Raw genomic sequence first — 14,943 nt, forward strand, 5'->3', positions numbered from 1 at the left:
TAGTCACACTCATCCCCATTTGTCTGGTGAATTGCACTGAACACCTGTAGACTCTTGTAGCATGATAGCTCATGGTTTAGAAATACTACTCTTGATAATGCATCACAAACACAGACCTTTCTTGTCAAGCTTCTGGAGTGTGATTCATTGAGCAGGTGAAGAAATAAGTAAAATAAGAGTCAGAGACCAAAAGTAGAAAAACAACTTTTAAACACTTGCCTGCAGAAGTGAAACCCCCAGAGACAAATTGACATGTTTGTTTTGTAAGACACCCCTGAGAATTAAAGCCCACAGCATTTCTGGCAAATGCACACAAACTGCAGAGGCTCAAAGACATGGAGGTGCTATCCTGTAAGCCTTCAATTGTGTTTTAAGAGACAGAGGCTAAAGCTGGTGCTCAGTGAGTAAAAAAAGACTTATCTCTTATGTCTGTGCTATATGGCATACTAAAGGAACATACAGTGCAATGGTCAGTTTACCTTCCAGATGGCTTCTACAGTGTCTGCCGTCCATGAAGGGCCAAGAAAGCTCTGAGCCTACACCACTTTAACGGGCGTGTCAAATCATATTTATCCATTTCCTGCAATGTAAACACTGATTTAAATCCCTATAGTCTTTATAGCCTTCACTGAGGAGCACCACAACACACAGTGTTACCACGGTAACTAAACAGTTACCTTCAGCTTGCCGAGATTAGTGGGTTGTTGTCTGGGCAGGACAAGATGTTTGCGTGCCATATGGCAGAAAAAGCTTTATGTATTTAGGGTTGTGTCTCTAAATTTGGATCGTCTGCGCCATAAGCGCTCAGGGCACTTTGACAGAAAGGAAAGGAGTGCCTCGCTGTGTCAACGTCTGTGACCTTTGGAGCCGAGTTCACGGGCCAAACTTTGCTCTTCACGCTGCAAAAAAATGCCCCCCAAAGAGCAGCAGAAAGTTTGAAGAAAAACAGTAAGACCAACACATGAAGTTTTCTCATCCATTTGTAACTGAGCCATTGGCAGACCGCCACAGGTGATTGACAGCTAGGAATACATTCAATCAATCATGTTATGTTGTCTTGAAACAAGGCAAATTAAATCAAAGTCCTGAAATAGGCAGAGTTGGGCTACAATCAGGTGAAATTGCCATCTCCCCTCGGGTTGGTTAGCCTTTGACAGCTCTATCTCGCAAATGAGGGCTCTTGCAGCTGCAATCCTCGTCAACTGCCGCACTAAACGCACCTGTTGTCAGACTTATTTGAGGTGAGATAAGGTTAATTACGCTCTGGTTCGTGCTTTATCATTGTTGAGTGACATACCTGGAGTTTGTACAGGGGCTGCACTTCCAGGGCTTCGGGAATGCCATTCAGTAGATGTAGTGCTCTTTAAGAGATAACTGAATTGTCATAAAAACATGCTTCGCCTTCACTTAAAATAATTTTATTGTAGTGCTACACATTATAAAAGTATCGAAGCACTATATGTTATTCTGTTACATGTTGAGTTGATGCAACAAAACAAAAGTTAAGAAAATAGAATAGTATAGGCTTACTACTTGTAGCAGCAGTATTAGCAATCAAAGCGCCAATAGCTCTAGCAGTAATTGTGGCAATAGTAGTGAGAAAAAACTATAATTGTAGTAGAGAGAGCATAAGTGGTATATCGTTTTTAGTGATATAAATACAACCAGTAAGAGCAGCAGGAGAAGTAGTACTAATTTTAGGAGTAGTAGAAGTATTAGCAGCAGAGGTGGAAAGTTACAAAGTCCTCTAATAAAGTACAATCTTAAAGAAAATGTCCTTTCTCCTCTACTATTTATCTGACGGTTGCAGTTACCAAACTTTGCAGAGCAAGATTTTCCCGTCAGTGCACTCTAGTCATGTAAAGTTCATTTTGTCTGGCTATAGAGGAGAATGTAATCATTATTTGCAATTTTTAGGGACTGACCTGCACTACTCAACAAAATGATTCGTTTAACTACATGTATACATTTACTACTTGTTTACTTTTACTTCAGTAAACTTTTAAAGGGCTTTTATAATGCAGTGTTACTATGTTGTGGTATTACACTTATTTCAGTATTAAAATCCATTCAAAGAATGTATTTTTCCATGTGCCTTTGTGAAAGCATTTGCGCACACTACAGCAAAAAGCACACACATCCAAACAAGATTAAATCATCGACAATGAATATAGTACACTTAATATCCATACAACACCATCAAGAGTAGTAGTTGTGGCAGTTATGTTTGTAATTCATTACTGTTCCAGGTTTTACTGACAACAACGGTTACTGAATTATGCTGTATGTCTGACTTACCTGTCTGTCATTTATTTAACCCCTCCCTCCCTGTCCCCTGTCTTCTCCCTGCTCACACCCACCTCTTTCTCTTTACACCATCTGATCTCCTCCTCCTTCCTCACTCCCACGTTCACCCCAATAATTCACTCCTGTCTGTTTGGGAGAGGCAGGGGAGCTCTCAGTTTACTGTGAGCCTGTTGTGTGTGTGTGTGTGTGTGTGTGTGTGTGTGTTGTGGAGGGAAGGATATGGGCTGACAATGGGCGTGGGTGGGTCGACAGGTTGGGTGGAGGCTGCTGCCAGGTTTCGCCTGGGTCAAGATCGACTCATCACCTTCGTGTGGAATGTGTCGATCCTCCAGGTACAAATACATGTATGTACACTGCCCTCAGACAGCAGCCAACACCCTCCACTTTGTCCATATTGAAGGTGGAATGGGAGAAATTCTCAAAATCTAACCTAACATGCTACACTGGTACAGACACATCCACAAATAAATACTGTCAAGGGTGTACACTTGATTGAATACTTTACGAGTTTGATATTTCATTTTCAGTAAATGAAATGAATAAATATAACTCATGTCACCAGGTTATTTTAATGCTGTGCATATTTCACTCTTTCGACAGAAACACATGCATATAATCTATGAGACCATATATAATTAATCACGTATATAAAGCTTGAAATTGTCATTCGTCATACATTTGCATGCACTGGTGTATCTGCACACACAGGGTCTGAGTAAACGCAGAAGAAGCTGTTATTTAAGGGGCTAACGTATACATAACACTTGGTGTGTGTTTGTGTGAGGGAGAAAGAGGGAGAGAGAGTGCATGGCAGACTGTTTACCCTCTGTGCAGATGTGTGTATTTGTGTGTGGGATGTCTTTCTGAATGTGTGTTTCCTGAGTGGGTGTGTGTGTGTGTGTGTGGCTGAGTGTTTATTAACCTGTCTGTACAAATGTGTATGTTAGTCAGATTTTTACCAAATGAGTAAAACGAGGCCACTTAAACCCTCCAGGAAATAAGCCGAGCCTTCAGACTCACACGCTGCATACATGTTATTTTAAGCCCAAATTACACATCATCTGATATCCGTCCTAAATGGCTTTTCCAGCTTCACTGCTCCAAGTATTCTGAGGTAGAAGGACAGCAGTAAAAGGGGCCAACAGGTTTACCAGCGGTATGAAGAAAAGAAGGGGAAAAAGACAAGGCCAGCTCCACTAAGATGAGGGAAACCTGCCAAATCCCCAATTCCCTGAGAAGGAGAGGACAAGGCCCCGGCACTACAGCAATGCTAGGCTACATATCTCTTTTTCAAACATTTACACTCACAGCTTCAGTACTTCAGGGAAGTTGATCTTTCCAAATGTTCAAGACTCCATTTGATGAAGTGGTGGATGGTGAATGTTTTCAAGGCATCAAGTGTCAATTTAAGAGTTGTTCAGATAAATATCAAGTTTCTTTGAGGCACAGCTCTAATTGAGATTAAATACCTTTAATTTCAGTCATACAACAACATTTATGTCAATGACATGTTATTTATCATGTGATTTCAGCTCTTCTCGCTCATTATTTCATTAGCTGACTCCAAATCATCTGTGGAGAATACAGCTATGTTATTAGCATTAGCTAGCAACCAAATCATTTGCAGATGTAGCTAATAGCATAAGACATGAACAGAATCACAGCAAATTTTTTCTACGACATGAAGGGGGCTCATAATTTTCGGTTTTTACTTTTCAAAAATATTATTGCAATTGTATCGGCCTTAGTGTGAATGATAAGCTGGAAATAAATCTGATAAAAGTCAAGAACATAAAACCCTGATTGGGAAATTGCAAAAACAGAGCTAAAAGAGAGTGAATGTTGGACTTACATTCTCCAGGTGGCCACAAACATGACAATATGTCAATGTTGTGTTCACAACTTGTTTCGCCTGCTCACAACTGACCAAATAAAAAACTGAAACCTGAAAGTTCATTTTTGACCTTAGAAACAGTAGTTTGATAAAATTATTCAAGGAAAAGCTTGTACAAGCTCCGGAAATAGCAAGTAAGTATAACTTGAGTTCACATTAACATTAAGCCAGACAAGCCATATGTACAAAGAGTCGCTAATTCAATTTCTGCTACAGATTGAAAACATACACTTACAACTTAAATCTGTAACTTTGCTCACAATATTGTGCTCTCCAGTGACAAGAAAAAATCAGAATCATGTTTAAAATACTGAGAAGATTGTAGAGTTGATATGGGTATTTTAGAAACGTGTTTATTTAAATTATACACCTGAATAATAGACCATGGAAGTCTAATCCTGATGTTATGATGTAGATTTCCATGTGGTCAAATAAATATGTTGTTAATTCAAAAAGAGCTTTAAATTGTCCTAAAACAAATTCTACTTGTATAATTACATACTGCTCAATCAAGAACAGAGTTAATTTGTTTAAAATAACCTGTGGCACACATGGCTCAGCAGTTCGACGTGGAAAGGTGCAGTGTGTCACCTCTGTTTGCCACAGCTCACTCCTGAAGGCTCAACACTAATGGAACACTAATGGCTTTCAACATGACTACGTTTCCCACCTCGTCACTGTTTCTACCCTCAACAGCCTCCATGACAAGTTCCCTCGGAGGTGAAAGACGCTCATAAAACACAACCAACGACTCGGAGTTAACCCAACCCCCGAGGCTGTCGCCACAGCTCTTAATGAATCCTCAGGTCTGTGCAGGACCAGAGCCGGCCGAGTGAGCGTGTTTACCAGGGAGAAGACGTCATCGCTGCTGAAGAAAGAGCGTAATTATAAACATGCCACTGCTGTTTCCAGTGGCAGCAATTTAAGAGCAGGCCTCCTGTCGCTCCAGGGTCTTAATGACTCTGGGGGAACAAGTGGCAATTTAGAAGGGCTGGCACCCTCCAAATATAAACTACAGTATGGAGGGAATATGGAGGGTGTAGGAGACAAATGGTCAGACTTTGGCAGCTGGTTTCACCCCTTGTGAAAATAAAACACTAAATCAAGAATTGTCCGTGGGTTTTGCAAGTTATTCACCTAATTTACTTTATTTTGATGGAGAAATTTATTTTGATGGCAAAGTGGTTAAACCTGGTCGTTATTCTTTAAACTGTGATAGATGTTTAGAACAGACAGTTTGTGTAATAATTTTACTGTTCACCTTCATTTTGTCTCCCAAATAAGTTTGGCTAACCAGGTGTTTGTTTAAAACCTGCTTGAGTTTCCTGTCCTGTTTGACTTCTTTTTAGAGATGTTGCTGTGTTTCCAGATCAATCCAGATTAACAAGAGTGTTAGGCTATATAATATTACTTTCCTTTTATCTTATTAGCCCACCCTTCAACAAATGTTTGTGTAACAGGATGTTAGTTCTGGGAGATCTTCAGTACATATAAGTCTATTTTATATTTTAGACCACTTAGCTCTTATCTAGCAGCTTAGTGTGTGTGTGTGTGTGTGTGTGTGTGTGTGTGTGTGTGTGTGTGTGTGTGTGTGTGTGTTTGGTGTCAGGAGGTTGGTTAACAGACCTGGCTGTCATGATCCTGCCCAGCAGTAGACTGATTGGATGGGAGGGTTTTGTGTCACTGTTTGCACTGGTTAATGAGCGGAAGGAAGGTGAGCCAATACAATACACACACTCTGTCAACAGAGGGACACTGTCAAGGGTGTGTGTGTGTGTGTGTGTGTGTGTGTGTGTGTGTGTGTGTGTGACTGCTGTCAAGGGTGACTGCTTTAAGCCTCACATCCTACCTCAGGCTGATTAGTAGTTGGTCTTTAAGTAAACACACAGCTAACTGCGGAGGAATCTAACCTGTGGAAGGAAGGAAGGGAGGAATCCTCCATCCATCACTGACCAGGAGCAGCAAAATGGATGCACATGACCGAGAACTCAAATTTCCCCTGGTCATGGCCATAAAATTAAAGACTTCCACTCCATAATGAGACACTCAAAAGTTAAAAAACACATTAAACAAACTGCTGAGAAAGTAAACCTGAGTTTCTCCTTCAGTGTCTCCTGGTAAAAAAATTAAGTTTCATGGAAATATCAGCAGTTTGAAAAACATGTCAATCAGGTTTCTGACCAGAATGACGTTTCCAAAGTCTGGACCATCTATGCCAAGGAATCATTGCATATTTTTCCCAAAATGTATGCATAGATTTTTTCTGAACCTCTTCATATAGTTATTCATACACTGATTATTTATCTGGCCGGTGAGAACTCAGCAATGTTCTCTGCGAGATCAAGGATGGCGTCTAAAAGACTGCGTCCAAACTTAAGGAAAGTAAACATCTTCAGAAGTCAGGGGGGCCTCCACGTTTTATCTTGAAGTCATACATCAGATCTGATTACACTCAGGCTTCTTCTCCAATACACACATGAAGTTTTAAATCAATTAAATTACCCTGGGTACTGAGGCGACACTTTATTTAAATATTTATTTAATTGCCAGCTTCAGAAAGATATTCAGGAGGAGTTGTGGGGTTCAATGAAACTGGGTCAGGTTGGTTATTGGTGACTGCAGAATGCATTGGGAAAATCAAGACTTGTTTTGATGTGTTAAGAGAAGGTGACTCTATCTAAAGCACTGTCATTTGTACAGGAATACATTTGGCAAGTTTGAAATATACCTGCTAAAAATCTCTTGAGGCCTTAATTTCTATCTGTGGCTTGCATCTGGTTTTGAAGTGGTACAAAATTGGGCAACAAGCTGAATGAATCGGGGCCTCCAACAGTCTCTCAGCATAGCAAACTGCAATTAATACTTTTGACAATAATGCAACCACACTTCCTTCCATTAACTTCCAGCAGGTCAACTGTCATTATGGAAGGATTTGAGGATTTGTGGAATTTCTACCAGCCAGCAAACAACATTTAAGCAAAACACACACCTGCAGCATCATAACATTTAATGTCAGAAGCATCAGAAGAAGTTGCCAAGTGCAGCAGGTCAGACGACAAAATGTAATTAAAATTGCTGCTTTTTTAGAGAGTGGGCGTGCCAATGCTGGGAAATAGGACAGTGGCGTATCCTGACAAGTTGACATGCATCAATCCACAATGACATGCACCAAGAAATCACCAAAGTGGGTTTACTTAGAAAATCAGTGCAGCGGTTTGGACGAGCACCATGCAGCGCCAGTCTGTGCTGCCCTTAAAATCTCTCATGTTGGCTAACCAGTGTCTACTGAGTGTACCCAGTCCCGGTTTAAAATGAACGAAAACCATGCATTTCCTAAAACTTTGGAATAGTTAACCTCTTATATTATTATTGATTTCAATCGACATTTTCAAAAAACTACTCAAGACTCACTTGTATTTCCTGTCTTTTTTGATTTGATGTATTTGTTTTTGTATTTGTTTGTGCTGAACTGTTATAATTTCAACACTTTGTAACTTTTGTTTTCTAAAATGCTATTTAAATAAACCTTTACTTACTTACTTACTTACTTACTTACTTGCTTACTGCTCTGATTGTCTATCAGCAGTGGAGGCTGGATATATTTTGGGTTGTGTGTCCCCACAATGGCACAAGCTAACGTTAATCAACACAATGTTAATCAACTTTAGCAGATTATGTTAGAGGGAGGATAGTAGAGTTTGAGAGTATCACGAGGCTAAACTTCCCATGAGGAGGTTACACAGACAAACATTTCAGACTTTCACAGCACGCCTCAGTAACTCAGTAAGAAACCCCCTTCAGCTTTCTTTCTTTGGCGTCATGAACTTTTAAGAGCCCTGGGAGAATCTGGGGGGAAAGAGAGAGGTAAGAAGGGAGGTTAGATAGAGGAGTGGACAGCCTGGAGAATGCAGAAACTGACTTCTAAACAGATGCAGTAATTCCATTTCCACCCCTTTAAATTTGGAATGCAGGGGGCCAGCGCGTAACCCTAAACCCACCATCGCCGTTGCACACAGAAGGCGGGAGGCGTAGTCAACAGTTGCTAGCTGGGGCTGCCGAGTCTATCAGCCTTGTTAATCAATACGGGTTCCACTCTGATAGACAGCGATTGGTGTAACCGATGCTCAGTCTGCTATTCTGTTCGCCCTGGTGGGAGGAGGAGGCACCTGTTTCCTAGGACTTTCACCTGCGGTTCACAGCTCGGCTGGAGATGGCTGGCCCAGCATGAGGCATGTGGATCAGCCCCATAAAGTCCCTGCATGAACATGGGAATGTCTGAGGAGTCTCATTCCACCATGAGAAAAATGTTCCACTTGTTCTTACCAATTGATTGCCGATATGAAAGTAAATAAATACTGAGAATTGCTGACATTGTGAGCTATCTGGAATCCTAAAGCTGCACACAGCAAGATATTTATGTAAAAATCAACCAGCTCCACAAATGAGTATCTTGGACAATACATGTTTTTCCAAACTGAGTATATAGATTGTGGGAATACTGTGAACCCATTCTTTTGGTGCATGCAGACTAGCATAGCAGGTCCGCCAGCAATCAGTTTGTTTAGCTTTTACATAGCCTAAAAGAATTCAAATTCTCTTAAAAGTGAAGTCAAATGTCTGGGAGATAAACATAATGTAGATGTAGATGGTAGAATAACAGATGCGCTGGAGCTAGAAATAACTGCCAGAACACCTCCATGGAGAAGTATACACACATAGTGGTTACCATGTGGACTAGTTGTACAAAAATTTGGCTGGGTGATAATGGAGGCTTTCCAGAAGTTGACAGGATGCCAGTTCAATCTCTGACTACCAAAGCACCTGTGAGCACTGGAAAGCACACTTTTCAGTCTAAGCACTTAAAGCCCTATTATGCAAGAATTGGTATTTTTTGCGACTTGGCAGATTTGGAGTGCAATTCACTTCTACACCACTGTCGTAAATACAAATCGCGCCTTGACCATTCTCCCTATTACAAATTAGTGTACCATCAAAATGATTTTGAGGTTGTTATTTTAAGGAAAAATAGTTGCATAATGTTGATTTAAAATAGTTAACTGTAAGTACTAAAATAAGTTGTGTACTAAAGGGAGTTGAGGGATCAGTTGTGCGTTAAAGGATTTTTGTGTGGATTTTTCCTTCTCTGAACTGGGGGTTGTACAGAACATAGAGCCCTCTGAGTGTGTGATTTGGGGTTTTATAGATAAAACTAACTTGACTTGCCAGCTCACTCAGTACCCTTAAAATTATCTTTTCACAACCCAGCTGGGACCCCAAACTGAGCTAAAACAAGCATCCTTTAGCAAATATTGGAGTTCCTGGGCTAATTAGTTCTGATAAAACCTGTGCATTGGAAACATGCTGCCTGTCTGCCAAACTGTCTCAGCTCCATTTGAAGCTGATGAATCCAATAAGAAGTGTGAATGACTTTAATTAGTGCTATCACAATGCTGTATCTGCCCACGTTAGCTTATTTTCTTTAGGCTGGGCTCTGAAATTGTTTACACACATACACACACACACACACACACACACACACACACACACACACACATACACTGTCCTGTTTGTTAGGCCCAGTGGTGCATCGCAGTAATCGCCGTCCCAGCATGCTGTGAGTGAAACATTGGCACCAGCATTAAGACAAACAGCCCCCCCTCCCTTTAGACCAAGATGACCCCCTGCTGTGGGCTAACAAGACCACATTAACCTCCCTTACCACACACACACACACACACACACACACATTCTCCGTCTATTTCTCCTGCATGCAAATAGACATGCAGACATTCATAGTATTCACATACTGTCACAAATAATGCAAGGCAAGTTTATATGTATAGCACATTTCAACAACAAGGCAATTCAAAGTGCTTTAAATAAAACATAAAAGCTACATAGGGCAATATAAAAAAGCATTCAAATACAATTAAAAAGAGTTCAGATAAAACAGGAGAGTAAAAGTTACAGTGCAGTGTAAGAAATTAATCATTATTTGATTTAATAAAAGGCAGCGGCAAACAGAAAAGTCTTCGGCCTTGATATGAAAGAACTGAGAGTTGCAGCAGACCTGCAGTTTTCTGGGAGTTTGTTCCAGATATGTGGTGCATGAAACACTGCTTCTCCATGTTTAAGCATGTAGGCACATTTTGTCTCGTTCTTTCACACATGCATCCAACTCTGAGGCCACATGCACATTTTCACGCATTGTCGGATTCACAGAGGAGACAGGAAGTCATTCCCTTCATCGGAGGGTGAACGACAGACAGTATCAGACTAGTGCTCCCTTGTGGCATTCAGAACCATTTTACGATGAATGGCTGATACATAGGCTTTTCATAAACTTTGCAACAAAATGAACCATCAGGGTTTCAGCCAAAAGACTTACCATAAAGGATTAGAAATCTGTTTGTCCACCTGCTTTTACACAGTGGCTGAAAACATTTTTTTCCTCACTACACTTGGCGAGAATTCACTGAAAGAACTGGCTCTGGAGAAAATGAGAAAATAAAATCGAATAATCAAATAAGAATATGGACTATGGAATGTGGACTGATTGTGGAAGTATTTTACTGCATCTCTCTTTGTAAATGTCATAGAAATGTGAAATTTGGAATAATTTGACTTCTCTGACCTGGACGGACATTCCTTAAAAGATCTTTTATTTTATGATCAATCAGAACAACTGGAAGTGGGAAAGAGAAGATAGGAGGAACTTTTAAACTAAATATACTTATTTAAACAAAATAAAGTACTTGTGGGTATTTTTTCATAGTAAAGGTTTTAATTTCAAGTAAACTACAGAGACAAGATGCAGTATTTTGCATAACAAATTAAGAAACTAAATTAACGTTTATATCCAGATGACTTGCAGTGAGTAAGCAGAGATTCAGTGTTCTGAGTTGTTGTAGCGCAGTCAATTCAGTAGACTCATATAATCTATAAATACTTAAATGTTACTTTATACATTTTACTTTTAAGAATGCTCCTCTCACTGTCGAATTCATGTTGCATTTTTGAGCAAATGAGAATTATTAAGTCTAAGTAATGAAAGTGTTCATAATTATAATGTCTGAATATATTTTCTATAAGCAATATGGACAGAGAAAGAGTTGAGGTGATGTGGTGGTAGATAAATAGTTGGGTAAAGTATGACCTCCAACCACCAAGATGAACAAAAAACATGTACTTTCAGGACAGCATTACATTTTTACCTTAATCATATAATTTATTATGATGCATTCAAGCACTCCTGTATCCTGCTAGCCTAATAAGTTGGATAGGTTAGTTTACTCCCCACTGTCTGCATCCCTAATTACATTTCTTCCTAATGTCTCTATTGTATTATAACTCCCCCTCTCCTTGTTTGTAAAGGGCAGTGTGTGGGTATGTGTGTGTGTTGGGGGGGGGGGTGTTAAACAGAGACAAAGTGATTATAACCCTTCCTCCAGGGTGCACATTTTAAACAAACACCTATAGAAGGAACCCTTGATTGACTTGTTCTCCCTCCCCGCCCATGCAGGGGGAGTGTCCTCGCTCCTCCTGTATAAAAGCCAATGCACCCACCAGTAGTAAAGCACGCAGAGAGAGAGACACTGTGCTACACCGACACAAAGGGAGAGAGGAGACTTGCAGTATACTAGAGTGTGTGAAAGTAAAGCGTTTGTTATTGGGTAATACAGATACTTCAGACCATCACACGCGATCTGCGCTCTAGCATGAGTTTAGCAGCATCCCTGGATTAATCGGACTTGCAGCCTACTTGCAAAGCGCAAGTTCGCTGGCACTTTGTCGAGTACAAGCGCACAGAAAGCAACGATGGAGAGGAGCATCCCGGGATGGTGTGTGATGTTAACACTGGTCCTGCACGGAACGGGCTGCATGGCTGCCAAGGAGCTCCAGTGCCAGGAGATCTCCGTGCCTCTGTGCAAAGGCATCGGCTACAATTACACATACATGCCCAACCAGTTCAACCACGACACGCAGGACGAAGCCGGCCTGGAGGTGCACCAGTTTTGGCCGCTGGTGGAGATAAAGTGCTCCCCGGACTTGCGCTTCTTCCTCTGTAGCATGTATACGCCGATCTGCCTGGAGGACTACAAGAAGCCTCTACCGCCGTGCAGGAGCGTGTGTGAGCGGGCCAAAGCTGGCTGCGCTCCCCTCATGAGGCAGTACGGCTTCCCGTGGCCAGACCGGATGAGATGCGACCTGCTGCCCGAGCAAGGCAACCAGGACACGCTGTGCATGGATTACAACCGGAGCCAGACCACCACTGCTTCTCCCGTGGTGGCAAAGCCGACCAACCGGCCCCTGAAGCCCTACAACCCCAGGAAGAAGAGCGGCTACGGTCGCGGCATCCCCGGGAAACACAAACCAGCAGCGTCCCCGTGTGAGCCGGGATGCTTCTGCCGTGCGCCCATGGTGCCAGTGACCAGTGACGACCACCCGCTGCACAACCGCGTCAAGACAGGACAGATCCTGAACTGCGCCATGCCGTGCCACAATCCCTACTTCACACAGGAAGAGAGGACTTTTACCGCCTTCTGGATTGGCCTGTGGTCCGTTCTGTGTTTCATCTCCACTTTCGCAACTGTGGCGACTTTTTTAATCGACATGGAGAGGTTTAAGTACCCAGAGCGCCCCATCATATTCCTCTCCGCCTGCTACATGTTTGTGTCCATCGGATACATTGTCAGACTGATTGCCGGACATGAGGAAGTGGCCTGCAACATGGAAAACGGCGCTGAACACATCCACTATGAAACCACAGGTCCTGCGCTCTGCACCATCGTTTTCCTGCTCATTTACTTCTTCGGTATGGCCAGCTCGATCTGGTGGGTGATACTGTCCCTCACTTGGTTTCTCGCCGCAGGTATGAAGTGGGGGAACGAGGCCATCGCTAGTTACTCACAGTACTTTCATTTGGCCGCCTGGCTCATCCCCAGCATGAAATCCATCGCAGTTTTGGCCTTGAGCTCTGTGGACGGAGACTCCGTGGCTGGAATTTGCTACGTAGGCAACCAGAATTTGGATAACCTGCGAGGTTTTGTGTTGGCACCGCTGGTTATCTACCTGTTCATCGGCACCATGTTTCTGCTGGCCGGGTTCGTGTCGCTGTTCAGGATCAGGAGTGTTATCAAGCAAGGTGGCACCAAAACGGACAAACTGGAGAGGCTGATGATCCGGATAGGGGTTTTCACAGTTTTATACACCGTCCCAGCCACTGTCATAGTGGCGTGTTACTTTTACGAGCAGCACAACAGACAGACGTGGGAAATTACGCACAATTGTACGTGCATGACGGACCCCAACAGGCAAAGGCCGGACTATGCTGTGTTTATGTTGAAATACTTTATGTGCCTCCTTGTGGGCATCACTTCAGGAGCCTGGATCTGGTCCGGGAAAACCTTGGACTCCTGGAGGACTTTTTGCACGCGCTGCTGCTGGGGGAGTAAAGCCTCGGGCTCCATGTACAGTGACGTGAGCACAGGACTGACCTGGAGGTCCGGGACGGCCAGCTCTGTCTCCTGCCCCAAACAGATGCCACTGTCCCGGGTTTGAACAGGGGGATTCTCCGCTCAAATGCATCTTATGTCATTTGACACTAAAGACTGAAAACCAGCGCATATCAGCTCTTTGGGGGACAAAGTGACATAAAGACTGATTTTAAATGTTTTATTTGGTTAATTTGGTAAATTATTCAAGGTGAGTCACCAAACTGCCAGTTTAGATGAAACTGTCATGAGCACTCCCCTAATGTGAACTGTTTTTTTTTTTAAATTTGTGGTCATTTAGGATTCATTCTGCTTATAAAAGTTAGAAGATCAGTTTGGACGTATACTTATGGAAAGTGCTCCTTCCTTGCCTTATCCAAATGACGTTCATGGGTTTGAATGGAGGGGGGTGGGGAGGGGAGGGGAGGGGGTGACTAATTGTGTTGGGATTGTCCATCAGCGTGTTGTAATTAGCACATTAATGAGCGCCTAATGGCTTCTCTTTAAATAATGAGACTGTCAGCAGCAGAACAATGTACCTGGCACCGAAGAATGCAGAGTCTTATCGGAGCTTAATTGAATGCGCACAGCTGACAAGATCCCCCTTGTCGATAGGTTACATGGTATAGCTGAGGCACTTCTTCTTACTGTAAAGAACCGCTGTGTCTTAAACAGGAGATTTATAATGAGACTGCTCTGCTTGAAATTAGGCCATCGCTGGGCTGTTTTTCTCTACAAGATGGATTTACACGTACATTAATCAATGCCTTAATACTGTCTCATACGGGTTGCATTAGCGCGTAAAGTGTATTTATATAATTATTGGTGTACATGTATTGTACATTTGTATATGAAAATTTACGAGATTGTAAATATGTATAATTTCCACTTTGATAGAAGATTTTATTTTGAGAATAAAACAATTTTATTGAATTTTTTTCCCTCATGCGTCTTGGTCATTCTCGCCAACATTTTGTTGTGAGGTTGGACACTGTAAAATGTTTTAAATCTGTTGTAATGCATGCTTTAAAAACACAATGTGAATGGTGTGGACTGGTCCTCTGCCTGGTGTGGCGGAGCGCACAAGCTGATAAGATCTCAATATCTTTGTGCGTAATGTTATGACAGTGAGTTTTGCTTTATCAAACCTCCCCGATGTTGCAGATTGACATGCAGTGAGACGCGGGGACCAACATCGGCATGGCAATAGGGACACTACAGGTGGTCTTCTCAGTTTAATGCCCCCTG

At 42.2% G+C, this 14,943-nt stretch overlaps 1 protein-coding gene across 1 annotated transcript; it reads left to right on the plus strand.

The window, feature by feature from the left end:
* Positions 1-11,757: 11,757 nt before the first annotated feature.
* On the plus strand, positions 11,758-14,628 carry LOC122886332 (frizzled-8-like). Its single transcript, XM_044218354.1, has one exon. It carries the CDS (start codon positions 12,020-12,022, stop codon positions 13,760-13,762), a length of 1,743 nt encoding a protein of 580 aa, XP_044074289.1. The 5' UTR covers positions 11,758-12,019; the 3' UTR covers positions 13,763-14,628.
* Positions 14,629-14,943: the final 315 nt, after the last annotated feature.

Source organism: Siniperca chuatsi, linkage group LG13 (genome assembly GCF_020085105.1).
Source record: "Siniperca chuatsi isolate FFG_IHB_CAS linkage group LG13, ASM2008510v1, whole genome shotgun sequence".
NCBI lineage: Eukaryota > Metazoa > Chordata > Actinopteri > Centrarchiformes > Sinipercidae > Siniperca > Siniperca chuatsi.